This window comes from Vidua macroura, chromosome 7 (genome assembly GCF_024509145.1).
Source record: "Vidua macroura isolate BioBank_ID:100142 chromosome 7, ASM2450914v1, whole genome shotgun sequence".
Lineage (NCBI taxonomy): Eukaryota > Metazoa > Chordata > Aves > Passeriformes > Viduidae > Vidua > Vidua macroura.
The window spans coordinates 24099705-24115358 of NC_071577.1; the positions used below are offsets into that span (position 1 = coordinate 24099705).

At 39.5% G+C, this 15654-nt stretch overlaps 1 protein-coding gene and 1 long non-coding RNA gene across 5 annotated transcripts in view; both read right to left on the reverse strand.

The window, feature by feature from the left end:
• Window positions 1-1801: 1801 nt before the first annotated feature.
• Window positions 1802-2762, reverse strand: LOC128809760 (uncharacterized). The gene is made up of 3 exons (XR_008437841.1): window positions 2405-2762; window positions 2237-2315; window positions 1802-1878 (listed from the first exon to the last, which is right to left on the reverse strand). It is a non-coding gene; the product is annotated as an uncharacterized LOC128809760 (long non-coding RNA).
• Window positions 2763-8117: 5355 nt separating this feature from the next.
• Window positions 8118-15654, reverse strand: part of TANK (TRAF family member associated NFKB activator) — a 30187-nt gene continuing 22650 nt past the window's right edge. For 2 of the 4 annotated variants that reach the window (XM_053982007.1, XM_053982004.1), the window contains one exon: window positions 10029-11465. In XM_053982007.1, the coding sequence (XP_053837982.1) occupies window positions 11298-11465 (168 nt within the window). In that variant the 3' untranslated portion in view covers window positions 10029-11297. Of the gene's footprint in view, window positions 8613-10028; window positions 11466-15554; window positions 15594-15654 lie in introns of those variants that run through there. The other 2 variants (XM_053982005.1, XM_053982006.1) reach the window with 2 other exon arrangements.

The window sequence follows — 15654 nt, forward strand, 5'->3', positions numbered from 1 at the left end:
GGGGGCGGAGGGAAGCACGAATCGCCACGATTCCCTGCTTTCGAGAGTTGCAGCTACAAGGTATCCCCATTTTTTTTTTTTTTAATCCCCTGAAGTTAACTTTCATGATGGAGAAAAACTCGGCAGGACAACAAAGCTTTGATCTTTGTGTGAAGAAAGAAAGTAATAGAGTGAAAGTCTCTCCAGAGGGTAATTATTCTTTGGCCGCTCAGGCAAGAAGTTCCCTGTCACTCTTAAGCTTAATATTAAGGTAGCTCGGCTATACTTTCCCATATTAAAAAAAAAAAAAACAAACAAAAAAAAAAAACCAAACAAAAAAACAAACCCAAACCAACCCTCCCCAGAATGTTATACTATTAATTGCCAATTTGCATATGTGTGCAGCTGCTGTTTTGGCTCCGATCTTCCATCCGATAAGCTTGCTGGAGGTATCGCAGAGCACTTGGCAGCTTTCCTATTTGAAAAGAAAGCCTTCCTAACTACAGAACAGCTGATAGTCTATCAGTGATAGACCCTGATGGCGTGAATTACAATTACACTACTTTTCACACTAAATCTGGGTGATAGCTACTTGGAAAGAAGTTTCATCATTTTTTACCACAAACTGGAAAAAGAATTACATGGTCATGCTGTGCTTTTAAAGGCAGTTTGGTTCACTTTTGTCTATTTAACACCTAATTCCGAGGAGTCCATAGGCATCTGGAGATCTGAACGTCGCGTAATGAATTCACTGTTTAGATGGAAGATTTTTTAAATCTACCTCAAATTACATTTATTAACAAGGAGAGCAGGAAGTGTTAGAGTTGTTAGACGCTTCATTTATTAAATAATTTGTGGATATTTTCAGTTGTCATATCCAGAGTCATGGGGGTTTACTTGTTTTTTAATTAGCAATTCCAAAACAATGCTACCACAATTTAACAATTCATCACGTAATCTGGGGCTGTTCAGTTCAGCCACTAATGCTAGATAATTCAGATTGTTATTTTGATCTGTTGATAACTCATTTTGTTGTGATAAGAGAACTGCTGCCTTGAAATTAAATGTCATGTTTTCCTATGGACCTTGCTGCAACCTAGAAACCAACTATATAATCTTTGTCTACCTATTTCTTAACATTATGCCTGGTATAGCAAAGCAATAATAATTTTAAAATATCACTTATTTGTTTTCTCACTTTATGATTAGTCTTTATTTTGCATTAATGTGTTTTCATATACCACTGTGGAGGAGGAGGAGGTGGGGAGAAATGCAAATGTCAAAGTAAATTTAATTGTACAAGTAAGTAACCCACATTGATGCTGAGGTCATGATGTCTAAACTTTTTCCTTTATATGTCAGAAAGTTAATTTAGTGAGGTGCTACTCTGATAGCAAAATGTAGCTGCTTAAATATCTTTTGAAGGCATGGTGGAAAGCCTGACTCCTGACGTAGCTAACCTAACAGAAAATAGACTTTGTTTTCCTTTTTTAGTTTCTTGCTTTATTAGATTTCTCACTCTCACAGATTATCCAAAAACTACCCATTGATTGATCGCCCGTAGAGCTGCATTTGGTGTAAAGAAAAACTTCACAGCTTTATTGGCTCCCAGGAGACAAAACAAACATAACAAGATATTCGTATTAATACAAACAATGCAACAAATGAGAAAACCATCACATTTAAATAAGATGGTAAAATCAGTCCAGTGTACATCCCAGCCTCTGATATAGAAGACATGGCAGTTCAGCTATTCACCAGTGCTCTCAGGCATGGGTCCCTCTGGGAGTTGTGTTATTGCTTACAGCATCTCATCACCATGAGCAGTTAACCTCAGGAAAAGCCACCGAGTAAAACTTTCAGAACCCAGTTGAATGGAATTTCACTGCAGCTTTGCAACTGTAAATATAAAGGTTGAGATTAGTCTGTTCAAAAATATTTTGAACAAGGGCTTTTTTTTTGGTATTTTTTGGTGTGTGCTTGGACCTGGAAGCTGTTGTGTATTTATTTTAGGGCATCATATCTCTGATCTTAATAAGGCATTTATTTTGGGAGGAGAAAGCGTGAAGATTCAAACTTTCTGCCATTTTTTCTGAAGACAAAGAAAGGGATGTGTCCCTTTAGCCTAGGCTAAAAAAACCAACCCAATGAACAGTTTTATTTTTAAAGAAAGAAACTTTCCCTCCCAGCACAAATACACCCACGCATGCCATGAATATTTTTTAAAGGAAAGCTAATGCCCTCTTAGCTTCAGTACCGGTTTTGAGGAAAGCAAGCTGGCAAGTCCATTCTCTGTGTTCTCTCCTCCAGAGTCTTCATCAGAAGATGCAACCAGCCTGTTACATAGTAACATTTTCTTCACCACATTTTCTTATAATAACCATTTAAATAAAAAAGTCACTTAGGCCCAGTGAGAAATACGGACCTTCTGAAATGCTGTGGGAGTCTTATAATCCTTATCATCTTGCTACCCTCGCACAAAGGCTAGGAAATTTCTGTTCTGCCATTCTGGTGATTGCCTTTTCTGGTGATCTCTGTGATGGGCTACTAAATCAAAGTGAAGCTGGACTTGGTGGCCATGTGATTCTTTTGAGGTCTATAAGAAATATGACAGGTCTGAGAATCACATCACTTTCCAGGTCTTGCACGCATTTTCCACTGGATGGCAAGGTCGAAAAAGACTGAGGGATCTGCCTTTTCTTTCTGTGTTTGTAGTTTTCAATGGGCATTTCTTGCTATTCTGCATGAAAGAAAAAGCAAGACTAACTTACAAATTGTTGCTGTAGTTGCACCCGTAGCGTTTCAATCGGCTTGGGAGCTTGCATGCATGACTACAGGCTCTCTGCCAATGACATCTATGTTGGTGTTTTTGCACACTTGACCATCGATCACCCCACACACTCACAACAGAGCTTTGTGTGGAACCTCTGGGATTGTCTGTATGGATGTCACTCAGATTGCCTCTTTCATGGGTAGGTCAGTGAGACACATAGAGGAACAACATACACATGGTTAAATAATAAAATTTACAAAGTAGAACTGAACTAACTTTTTAATTTCTGAAGCATACAGCATTTTCTTCTCCTGGAGGAGGCATTCACATTCTACATGTCTTCAAAGAGTTGCACTTGCAGTCATGGCATATAATGCCAAGTTATCACTACACAAAGTAAATTTTAAAATGATGACTCTTAATTTCTTGCTAAGGTGTAGGAAGATATTTCATAACCAACATTTCGTATTACTTTCCAGCTCCATATTCTTCTCAGTATTACTTGCCTGAAATGCCTCTGTGTGTGCACAGAATTATATGGAATAAAAACTTCGGAAAAATGCAAGGACTAGTGTGCTGAAAGAGATTTCAGAAATGATACATAGGAATGAGACAAAGTATGTTAGAAGTAATGGTAGAAGTATGAAATAAGTAAATTAAAGGTAGGAGTAAACCTGCTGTTCCTCTTCCCTGGGCAGAAGGAGGTCTAAACCTAGCAGCTTTATTCTGCAAGATTTTTATCATTCTTTGAATACTTAGGGACACTAAACTCCCTGAATAAAGAAATCAGATGAATCCATTCTAATTAGGGATATTCCTGTTGCTGCTGTCTTGTATCACTTGAGGCACCTGGGAATCTATAAGTAACAAGCTTATTTGATTTGTATTAACTGCAGTTAAATGGACACATGGATAAGAACTCTATTAAAAAATCAGTGTATGCGATTTTGGCTGCTGAGTCTCTGTGGGCTTTCACATCTCGGATGGCATGGAGCCCAAGGTTTCTCTCCTGTGATCCTATTGAGCTTGGACGTGGCTTTTTCTACGCCCCCACCCTTATGGCCAGAGTTACGTACATGTTTCTATGTATTAAAAATGCAATCTATTCTGCTCAGATTTACAACGCTAAGCCTCTCCAGACGTATCCATCACCAGATCTATGTACACTCTGAACAGTACCATTCCAGCTAGCCAGTTCCTCTGGGCTGGTTCTGTACTGGCAGAGAACTTGCATAAAACTACTGTGATATTTTTTCCTGCTCACTTGATGTTCTGTACCTCCTCCTACAATTGCTGTAATCCCTTTAACCCCACAGAAACCTCCAGCACTCCTCTGTTGATAAATTGGTAGGTTGGATGGCCTTTCACCTGGTTGTCACCGCTGGAAAAGTGCTAATGGTCATTTGTAGTTAGGATTGTGACCTGACCAGAGGCTCAGTTTCTGCTGTGCAGGCATGGGCTTGTCACACAAAGCCTCTACTCCACACCCTGTCTGTCCGTATACTCTTTTGCATGCACACTGATCCTAGGAATAGTTTCTGTGGTTTTTTTTAGGGCAACTGTTATAAGCAGATGTTCTTATTAGAACATCTTATAGTCCATGAACTCAGGAATTTGTTTCATTCTGTTACAGGAGGCTTGTGATGGTGAGAAGGAAAGTTAATCAATTAAAAACAAACAAACAAAAACCCTCAACAAACTACACCCCTCCCCAAATAGAAAAAAAGCCCAAACCAAAAAACAAACCACAACCGTTCTTTGTCACTCTTTTCCTGGCAGTCAATTATGAAGAAGAAACTTTGAAAGACTGCATGTCAGCAAGGATAGGAGGGGGAGCAGTGCAGATGTACTGCCTGGGTTCATCCATCATTACCTAGCAAATGAGCCGACTAGTTTGTGGTCAGGTACAGAAGCCCTGGCAAGCAAGCAAGAGAAGAGATTATTTTTGCACATCTTCTGTGAATCTCCAGGGAATTCAGTGGCATTCCTTATCTCAAAAGCTTGTAATTAAGAGGATGGCATCTTTGGGCTGGAGAATTCCGGAGAAAATCATTTTCACAGCACCTAGAGGGCTTGATGTTGTGCTTGATGACAGATGGGAAACCTTTATGAAGGCTCCATAACTTCTTGCCCTCAGAGACTGTACTTTTGACACTGCAGAAATTGGGAGGATATAGATGTTTTTACTCGGGTGATCGTGTGGTGATTTTTTAAAACAACGAGTCAGTTATTAAAGTATTTTAATGAACTATACAAACAGTGAAAACCTGGCAAAGCTTGTGTCATTGCTGAGAGCGAAAACATAACTATTGAGTGTTTTGCTTATGGATACTTTTCTATTGCATGCAAATAAGATATAGGAAAAGACTAGCAGACAGAATTTCATGTTTCATCTTTTCAGATCGTGACCTCAGGAGTGTCATCCACTTCCATTAATCCTTTTCTCAACTTAAAGATCCCTGTGAATATGAATAAAGTTGTATTTTAAAAACGAAAGAGAGAAAGAGAAAACAAAACTCATTCACATTCCGAGTCTGCTTTCTGTCTCACACGTATTACATTTCACAAAACAGATAGAAACAATAGAGCTTATTAAGAAAAACTTGTTTTGAATGGCAAATTAAGCATAATGAAAATACACACGTTTTTACAAGTAGTTATTTTTTACACCAATTGAATATTTTAAACCTTTTTAAACTATATACTTGTCTCTGCAAAATGTTTTTCTTTTAGCTCATTTGCACCATACCACCCTGCTATATATTTTTATTTAAAATTTTAATTTGGTCAGTTCAGAAACCTGGATAAGTACAGCACCTTGTTTGCAACCAGGCAGTAACCAATAGGGATGCCCTACCCTGGGTATTTATGAGCAATATCACTGCTGGTTTCTGGGCTGAACAGGCATGGATTGCTCCACATTATGGCTCCTTAGGCAGGGAAAAACTTATTATATTAGAGAAAATATCTCGGCATTCGTCTTTGAATCAAATACCATTTTAGTGCAGTGTAAATCATCAAAATAGATATAATAGCTTGTTTCCAAGTTGAAAAATTATATGAAATCAAGAAACAATCCAAGAATCTTTTAATGAAAACTAAACTTAACCTAATGAAAACTTATTTCTGCCTTTTATCCTTAGGTACAAATGTATTGGTTTGGCACAGCCTGGTTTTTGGTAGCAGGGGGCCACAAACAAACCACGACAACAGTTTAAAAAAATACAGATAATAGCAAAGGCAAGTTTTTATCGCCATCCCCCATATCTCTAAATTCAGAAGCACATAAAAAAGGGTGCAGAGTTTATCTCAAATTTTGCTTCATATTGTAAATGTCTTCCTAATGTGCACTAACTTATGTATCTAGTATATAAAATCTCTTAAAATATAAAGGTCTCAAATGTAGAGCATTAAGGTGGACTGCATTTTTCAATTTCTTAGGTATTACAGCGATCTGGGAATTTATTTTTACAGCCTGAGATGTCAGTATGCCACAGAAGCATGAAAATCTCACCATCTGTATGCTCATGGACAATCTCATCAAGTACACTCAACGACAGACTTAGAATAACAAAATTTAAACGCTATTACTACCGCCTAGCTGTACATGCACTCAAATCTACTTTAAATAGCATTCAACCTGAGTTATCATGCTGCTTACCTCAGGCCTAAACCAGTTTATTCCCTTTCAGTGCTTTCTTATCCCCATGAATCCTGCTGTAAACCAGACACATGCTATTTGAAATAACATTTGTTTAATTAAATGTGAGGTTACACACAGACTTACATCCTTTAATTTGGCCAAGTGCTGATCCATAACCCAGTGAAGGTTCAGGAGTCGAGCAACGGCTTCACCTGGCAGTTTATCTAATGTGCTGGGCAATGTCCTTCTGGATACGTGTTTCTTGTCAGTGCCAGAAAGCAAGGATATGTTTTAGTTGGAACTCTGTTATAACAGACACTACATAGTTTAGATTAACTCCTTTCAGTAGTACAGCATCAATGTGTTATTGCCTTAACATAAAACATACAGATTATGTAAATCTGTAATAAATACTATTTTGAAGTGTATAGTAATCAAAAATCTTTCAGGGCAGGATGGAATGGAAACTGAGAAATATTGGAGAGTAAACATTCCAACGCTCATTCCTCTGCTTCTCCCTGGCAGAGTGGAGCACTTACTGTAGCTGGGCTGCTAATGCTCCAGCCCCGGGGCTTGCCCTGTAAGTCCTGCGGAGCATGGACTTCCCGGGAAAGCTAGGGCCAAAGAGATCCCTCAGAAAGCACTTCTGCTGTCTCTGCAGACCCTGTTGTACTGTGTGTGAAAGGGAATGGTTGTTCCTGGTCTGAGAGAAGGTCAGACCTTTTAGAACCTCCTCACAAGGCACACACTGTATACATGCAGAGTCATTCAGGCTTACAAGGCCAAGCAATCCGAGAGGCAAAAGGCAGTGGTGAAGAGAGGCCACTTGCTTTACTGCAGGTTTTAGCATTCCGGTCTCTAATTCCCGTGCAGAGCTGAGAGGGCAGTGGAGCCCCTGGAGTCCATCAGTAATTGGCACAGCTCTACATTTCCCTCATCTCGGCGGCCTGGTCTGGGGTGCGGCGATAGATTGTCTCTCACTGGGCAACCTGCTGTGCTGCCGGCTATGGCCTGGCCTCTGGCGGGGAGGGCGCCGGGAGGTCAGCCCGCAGAACCCGCAGGACTCGCACGAAGAGCTCCTCGCCTCTGCCCCTTGCGGGGAGTGCACTGACGGGCTACTGCCAGCCCGGCCGCCGGGGGCGAGGTCTCAAATCTACCACCGATACCCAGCAGCCTGCTAAGTTCTCCGGGTGCCGCCAGCCCCGCTGCGCGGTCCCGCCGGAACTCTCTGGGTTACCACCTATGGCGGGTGCGGTGCCGCCTGCTGCGGAGGGGCCGGGTAGCGTTGGGCTTGCCATGCGGCCAGCGAGAAGGAGGGATCGCGGCAGGCAGGCAGGCGGAGGGAAGGAAGGAAGGAGGCCGGCCTGATTAGCATGCAGCAGCGCTCGCAAGCCCGGCTCCATTGTTTTAACACCTCCCCTCTCCTCCGCGCCAATCTGTCACCGTTCAGCAGGCGAACGCTGCTGCCTCGAATGCTGCTCTTCTCAAATGAGACGGATAATTAGCTGCCCCGCACGAATGGCGCACTCTTCTCACCCCTGATTGCTATCACCTTCTTGCTCCTGGCAGTTTTGACACCTCGTAATCAGCCTGCTGCTTTTTCTCTTTTCTTTCCCTATTTCTGATTTTTTTTTCTCCCCCTTCCTTCCTTTTTTTTTCTTTTTATTTTTTTTTCTTCTTCTTCTTTTTTTTTTTTTTTTTTAATGCAATCCCAGTTGCCATTTGGATTGAGACTCCTCTGTTGAGTTAACCTTGTATGATTGCGGGGGAAAGGGGAATGTACGGTAGGGAGGGGAAGAAATCGCTTCCTCTGAGTCTCATCTGCTGAGAGAACCATGGGGTGGGGGTAGCAGCATCTCGGCTTGATCCTCCAGTGCTTTTGTTCATAAGGGGTAACAGCCTCTCCTGAGCAACCTCTGAATTAATATTATCTCGAATGGGGAAGGATGTGTTGAGCGTGTTGTGTGTTGAGCGACTCCTCCGCTTAGTTAATGGAGAAAAGACTGCATTTCTATTATCTGGTTAGATATAGCCATACGGGGAAGGGATTTAAAAAGCAAGTTCACAAGGCCAGGAAGCTCCCTCTTCCTCCCGGGTAGGCAGGGGAAGGAAGGTAACTTCCTCAGCCTCTTAGAGCGAATTCACTGTTTCATGGGAGTCGGAAGAGAAATCTCATTGGAGTGCGAGATCGGAGAGGGAACTTCTTTCCTTCTGATTCTAGAGAAATAAGAAATCTCAGTTAATGCTCTGGTGATTTCTGCGAGATTTAAAAAAAACCAGAGGACTCGTGGAATCTGTCATAGGAGCGTTTTCCTCTCCTCTAACTAGCAATGACAGTCTAATTACTGGAGCTACGAGCAGCTGTCGAGTTAGCCGGAGAGACAGAGGAGCTACATGTGTTCTACGCGGCCGCCGGCACCGAGCCCTCGCAGCAGGCTGAGGCAGCCGTACCGCCGCAGTGTTCCTCAGAGAGCTCCCGAGAGGAAACGGGAGCATTTTCCTTGCGAGCGCTGCCTGTGAGCGCGGGGGCTTCACGCGTCGCGCACCGTCAGCGCGGGGCGGGGTGACAATGAACTCGTACGGGAGCCCTGAAATTGCTCCAGCCCCGGCGCTGCCCTGGCGAGGGCTCCGCTGGCCCTGGCGGAGGTGGAATTGGGTAGAACACCTTGGCACGAGTTTGCTGCTCTTCCGGTCCTCTCAAGTTCCTTCCACCATATTTATGATTTTTAATGACATTCTACTTCCCATTTGGATTCAACCTCCTCTGCCGGGTTGAGTTTGTGTTGAAGAGGGAGGGAAGGGGAGGAATACTGAGCCTCCTCTGGTGAGTGTAATAAAGCAGATGTCCCTGCTGGCAGCAGCAGCCGCCTCCAGGAAAGCTGTATAAGGGGGGCCCGTTCAGGGACCGCACTCGCCTCCCACTTCGAGTCGCTCACAACTGCTTAGCGTGATATTTATTTATTTATTTACTTATTGTTTATTTAAAAACTAAACTAGTGCTCCTCGCAGTGGTCTGATCGGTGAGCCTATCTGGATGCCCTCGGGCAGCAACAGTTTTACGCACGCAGGATTAAACAGCTTCCTAAAACGCCGCACTAGGCAGGAGCCCTCACAGTGGGAGATGGATGGGTTCTGCTGGTCGACGAGACTTTGGTCAAGCGTGTTCTCCCCACCTCCTGCCGCCCTCCCCGCTGTGCCCTGGCTGCGGCGGACCCCAGGCTGCCTCCAGCAACAAAGAGCCTTGTCCCCGCGCTGGGCTCCCGGCTCTGCTAGCTCAAGGGCTCCTGGGGAACCGCATCCACGCGTGGGGGCGGGGGGGAGAAACAGATGACTTTATTTTCTTCAAAGGTGATTCGCAGTTTGTGCATCCCTTAATAACGCGAGCTTCTGAGCTCGAATTTCACGGTTGAGAGGACGAGTCGGACTGTGTGTCGGGCTGGCTGGAGATGTGCGAATCCCTGTCCCTCCTCCCAAGGCTGGAACTTGTGCCTCTCCTGGGCACCACCCCCAGCCGTGCTCTCCGGGGAGGTGCTTCACACTCCGCACGGCGCGGCCGCGGCCGAACATCGCCTCTTCAGCGCTGCGCACCGGCAGGGTTTAGAGCTCCGAAGAGTAACAAACTCTTCCTCCAGGTCATGTAGCAGACGTGCACTGTACAGTGCTGTTTATTACAGTACACTCTGTTGACAGCCCGTCGCAAACATGACATGTTTAAAATAGAGAAAATAATTGCAGAAAAATCCATTTCTAAAAATTACGTAGGTGTTAATTCTTCCAGAAATTTGTCACCTGCAAACAAATCTTTAAAAATAAAAAGTGTTGTGCTTTGCTGCTATGAAAATATTAATGCTAATTATCAGTATCAGGGCTAAACTCTATATTCAGTTCAAATGCAAAAAGCAAGCACCCTTTATCATTAATTTAAAATACTTGGCAACACCCCTATTTTTAAATTTGATACCAGTAAATCCAGAAAATGTGCAAGCTTTATGAGACTTCAATGTTTCAACTAAACACAAATTTTAATTGCATTGAGAAAGCCACTATATTCAGGTTAAAAATAAATTCACTGAGATTTAGGTGAGGGCAAATAATCTTTGGTATTATTAGTTTTGGGGAAAGTTTAACCTTTTCTATCCTTCATATTAATATAACCCATTCCCTGAAAGCATTTTTAGTAATTATTAATGCTATAAAGGTACATGAACAAGATAATAATTTTTTTTATAACATGAAACATATTAATAAAATCATTACTGTTCCATTTTGCCAAAAGGGTCATTTATATGTTACTTTTGATTACTTGCTTTAGTAAAAAATTCATCTGGGAAAGTCAACCACTCACTTATGTTACTAATGTACAAACCTATCCTAATTCTGGCACATCTGGATTCAGCTATTATGGTAATTTTACAAGAATCTGAATCAAGAGGTTCACTATTTGGGAATTATATAATATAAATTAAAAATGAGGGCCTATTTCTCTTCCTGTTTACTTCAGGAAGAACATAAGCACATCACTGGATATTGTAAAAAAAATCCTAGCATTACACCAATTTTTGCCAGCCAGATTAAGGCACTAATCCTGCAAGTCTACATTCATAAATACAGTCACAACTTCAGGCCTAGTCAGGCAAAGATTAATTGGGCAAAAAACATGTTTGACATCACTCTCAAAGTTAATAGTGAAGCATAACAAGCAATAATGTGAATTGCAGTACTGAGTGACTTAGTTTCATTTTGCCTTGTCAAAAGACAACTAAAAATTTACTTATCTGACAAACAATTTCAGTCATGAGTTCTTGTTACAAGAAGTCTTAATTCTTAAACTCTTATCATATCTATTGAATAAAAAAATGTATAAATGTATGCAAAAACAGTGAACCATTTAATTCTCATACATTAAGACTGTACTTTAAAGTGGGAATTGAGATGCCGAAGAAAATCTTCCTTAGATGTTAGAGATGGTGGGAAAACTTCTCGACAGAATTCACATATTCCACACTGATTCAGTTCAGAGTCTGCATATGCTTGTGCCAGCAAATCATTGTCTTGAGGCTGCCAAATAGGCTAAAAGAAACAGAAAATTATTATTGCTGAGGTTTACATTATGCTGTCGTTTATATTAAAAAAAATACCTGCCTCTTTAAATTAGGATTCCTTTACACCTGACTGGCCAGAGACGTTAACTAGAGAGTTCTCATTTAAGAAAAGCAAGATAGGACTTAGGTTTTTTTAAAGTTCTATAAACACTCTATCCTTGCAAATATTTAAAAATACCTTGGTATCTATTAACAATAAATATTGCTATGAGCAGAAGTCTGTAATATCAGTCTGGTACATCCTAAAACTTTTCTTTAACTTTGCATTTCAGTATTTTACTGAAGAAGTCATAGTACACAATAGCCATTTAGCAGAAATGAGAAAATACATTTTTACCTTAGAATAAAATGTTTCTTGTACAGAGTTAATATGATTCATATTTTATTTCCATTCTTATTCACATAAAACTACTTTTCAGTTTACTTCCAAAATGACTACATCCATGTCATGGCTTAAGGTACTTACTTGCTCTGGCTGCCTTTTAGTATAAATGTGTCACAAATAATCTTGTTTGGGATTCCTCCTGCCATGACAGCGTCAAACTCACTGGAACCATGAGTATCTATCCACGCATTCAGGCAATTCTATAAGCTATGTTGTATTTGGTTCAGCAGCTGCACTGCTCTTGGTCCCTGAGCTAGTTAGTTTCAAGCCAGCAAGTCTGTTTATTCAACACTGGAATTTGAGCCACTTAAGCCCAGAGTATACACTATTTAGAATCGTATCAAATAGGAATCAAAAAGTCTTCTATCAGTTTTCAAAGTTAAAACTTAAGTTTCATAACTTTAGTATTAGCAACATAAGATCAAATAGTTAAATTATATGGCCAGGACAATCAGGTTTTGAGTAAATTGAAAACCAAATGCATCCTATTGTTAGTACGAAGTAGAAAGAATGGCAGCAGGCTGCTATGAGCTCTATGTAGGGATGGAACTTAGAAGACAGTGTGCCCTACAGGGTTTTTTTTGGCTCAGTTTTTTCCTCTTGCTTCACTCATACATGGGAAGGAAGGCAAGAATACAAAGTAATTTCTTTAGAAATTTTAAATTTCTTGCTACTGATACCCAAGATTTTTAATTTTTATCTCTTCTTTAAATTTCATCATGCCAAATAGTTAGACTCTATTGTTTATTTCTCCCACAGTAACCCACTGTACAACTAAACTGACTTTCACAGTGGTTAAACCTTCTGTTTAAACCACCCTGAACTTCTTGGGAGTCAATTTCCTGCCCATTCTGTATTTAAACAGTGTTTAGCTTATCACATAGCAATAGCAGACTTACTGTCTTTCATTATGGTCAGCAATCCATATAATTAAATTGACTAATTAGTAATTAAGTGCAATCGCACCACTTTTTTCAGCTCAAAGAGTCTACTTATTGTATGTTGCTGGTGTAAATTGCATATTAAATCTATCTAGACACTGACACACTTAAACAAGTTAACACACTTAAACACACTACATAAATGTGTTTCAAATTATTTGTTTCTGATATGATGTAAAGCATTATTTGAAAAAAAAGATAAAATTGTATTGTAAAAATTATTTGTCATCTTGGAAACATAACGAGGTGAGGTACCCATCCAGCAACCCACACACGCAGGCACTTAACTTCAATTTCTTGAGTACTAAGCTTGTGCTTAATATCCTTGTCAGAACAAGGATCTATTTAACCAGACATTCAATTTCAAAAACATTAATATTGAGTTTAATAGACTACTGATTTACTTTTAAAATCATGAACATACTTCGAAATATTTTTGGTGGAAACAACTCCCTCAAACTGCAAATACCAATAAACATGTGCATCTATATGAAAGTCTCAGCTAAATGTAGTCTGTAAAATCCTAGGTTCACTAATATCCATGTTTATTTTAATCTACTGCTCTTTTCAGTCACGTTTTTTTTTTAAAGTTACATTCTAAGAAAACAGTACTGAGTTTTTAGATTTAGTATCCACATAGAAGGAAAGAGCTAAATTTATTACACCAACTGAGAGCAGTTCCAAGAACTTGCAGTTGCCAAATCTATTGCATTTATGGGGTTTTCCATTTTATAAGTTAACATATGTAGTAAATACTTGAAAGTTTTATCTACACTAGGAAAAAAAAAAAAAAGACATATATAATTCCCTCCTTTTTGGCTTTTCCTTCATTTTTGGAAGGGATGATAGAAGCTGTAAGCAGCATAACCACCCCCTAGAAAGGTGGTAAAAATACTAAGAAGAAGTTTATACATAAATTTTGCTAAGGTTACCACAGTGGAAAGGGCATGTATACAAGTAACTTTAAAAAAATTACTCTTTTAATCTATACATATATATTATCTGTGACCAAATCTTTAGCAAAATTTACAGTCAGAAAAAACCTCTAGAGCTGAGTCCAATTAATTGGGAAAAATATTTAAAACCTAGTTTGAAAGCAGCTGAATAAAGGTGATGGATATTTAAATATACTGATATACACAGATGTACATTCAATGGATTCTAAAGTACTACTGGCTTGTTTCAAACAAACTTCTGAATAAGAAATAATATTTTAATCAATGCAGTGCTATTGTAGATATGACTTTCAAATACTAAACAGTTCACCATTAGCTTTTTTTTTCTCTGTGTGCTAGCATTAGTACATTTTTCCCCACAAAACAGATCACTCACATTTTAAATGCTGGCTCCAAACTAATTTCCTTATTTTGCAGAAATACCAGTGGTCAAAGGCTTACTGCTATTCAACCACTGTTCTGTACTTTTTAAGCTGCATACTCTCCTATCAATTTATAATCACATACCAGCTGTTTCACTTGCTGTAATGTACAATGCAGGGTGCCATCTATTGAAAAATGAATACACAGACTAACTAGTAAAAGAACAGGCTGTAGAGGGAATACAAAAAAGGAGGATAGTAACAAGCAATGGAGTGAATTCTTTGCAGTTCCACAGGAATTTACTAGCAGTAAAAGAAATGTGTTAATTTGTTTAACTTAGTCACAATTTTAACTGAGGACCCAATGAAAAATACAACAAAAACTGTAATTAGTAAGTTGGTAAAGAATTGAGATCTCCTACATTACAAATAGATATTTAAAATAGCTTTTGAAAAAAATCAAGCTTATAGCAGCAATCTTTCAAACTTAAAAATTTTCACTCAAAAAGTGGTTTGCAATAGAAAATTAAACTAGACTGGGTAAATTTTAGGAGAAGAAAACATCAAAGTTATAATGGCCTACAACACTTTCTAAATGCTGGTTTTGCAGGTCATGCAGTGACCAAATGGAGAGGTAAAGCTCTTCTGCTGCATGTACCTTGTCATTAGGGAAAGAACATAAACTTCATCCATGTAAATGGTAAAAATAGGTGATTTTGACCCTCACAGAATTCCAAATTATCACTATTTGCTTATTCTTGAAAATCTGTCCTTTCACAAGGTACCAGAAAACCCACAGAAATAAAAAACCAAACAAACACAAAATCAGTCTATAAAGCTCCATAATTTTGCAAGCTTTCATCTGAGACTGGATGTTACAGAAAAGAAGCAAAGTATTTGGAGACATGAGTGTCAGAACATGCCAATATGTTTTTCTGTATTACAGCTACTGGGCCTTGTTTTCAGAAGCTCCCATGGACTTCAGGCTATAACTGAAATTTAAGCCCAAATTGCATACATAAACCTAAAATAAAGTATTTTAGCGAACTTTCCTTCATTCAAAAAATAATTATGTTTTTTTCCTACAATGACAAAAATTTAAGCTTCTTAGAAAAGAGGAATAGGGTGTTGCTGGTACCTCAGATTGAGACAAAAAGTAGCTATTTTTTATAGCAGAAGTATTTATCTGTTTAGCTTTTTAATTGGTTCATTTTTCCAATTCTCTGCTGCACATGAAAAACAATTAAAACAAATGTGTACCCTATACAACTGAGATCAAGTGTAGAAAGAAAGCAATCTAGGGGGCAAATTGGGATTAATGACAGCTTTGAAATAGATATAGAAGCATTTACAACAATTAATATCTAGATAAACTGAAATTTGTAAAAACATCCAGTGCTTATGTCTGCTTACATTCCTGATGTTTCACTGGAAAAGCATCTTGAACACATTCTGCAGCATTAGGAAGAAGAATGACAAGAGATATTATATTAAAAAAAGACTGACCAGCTTT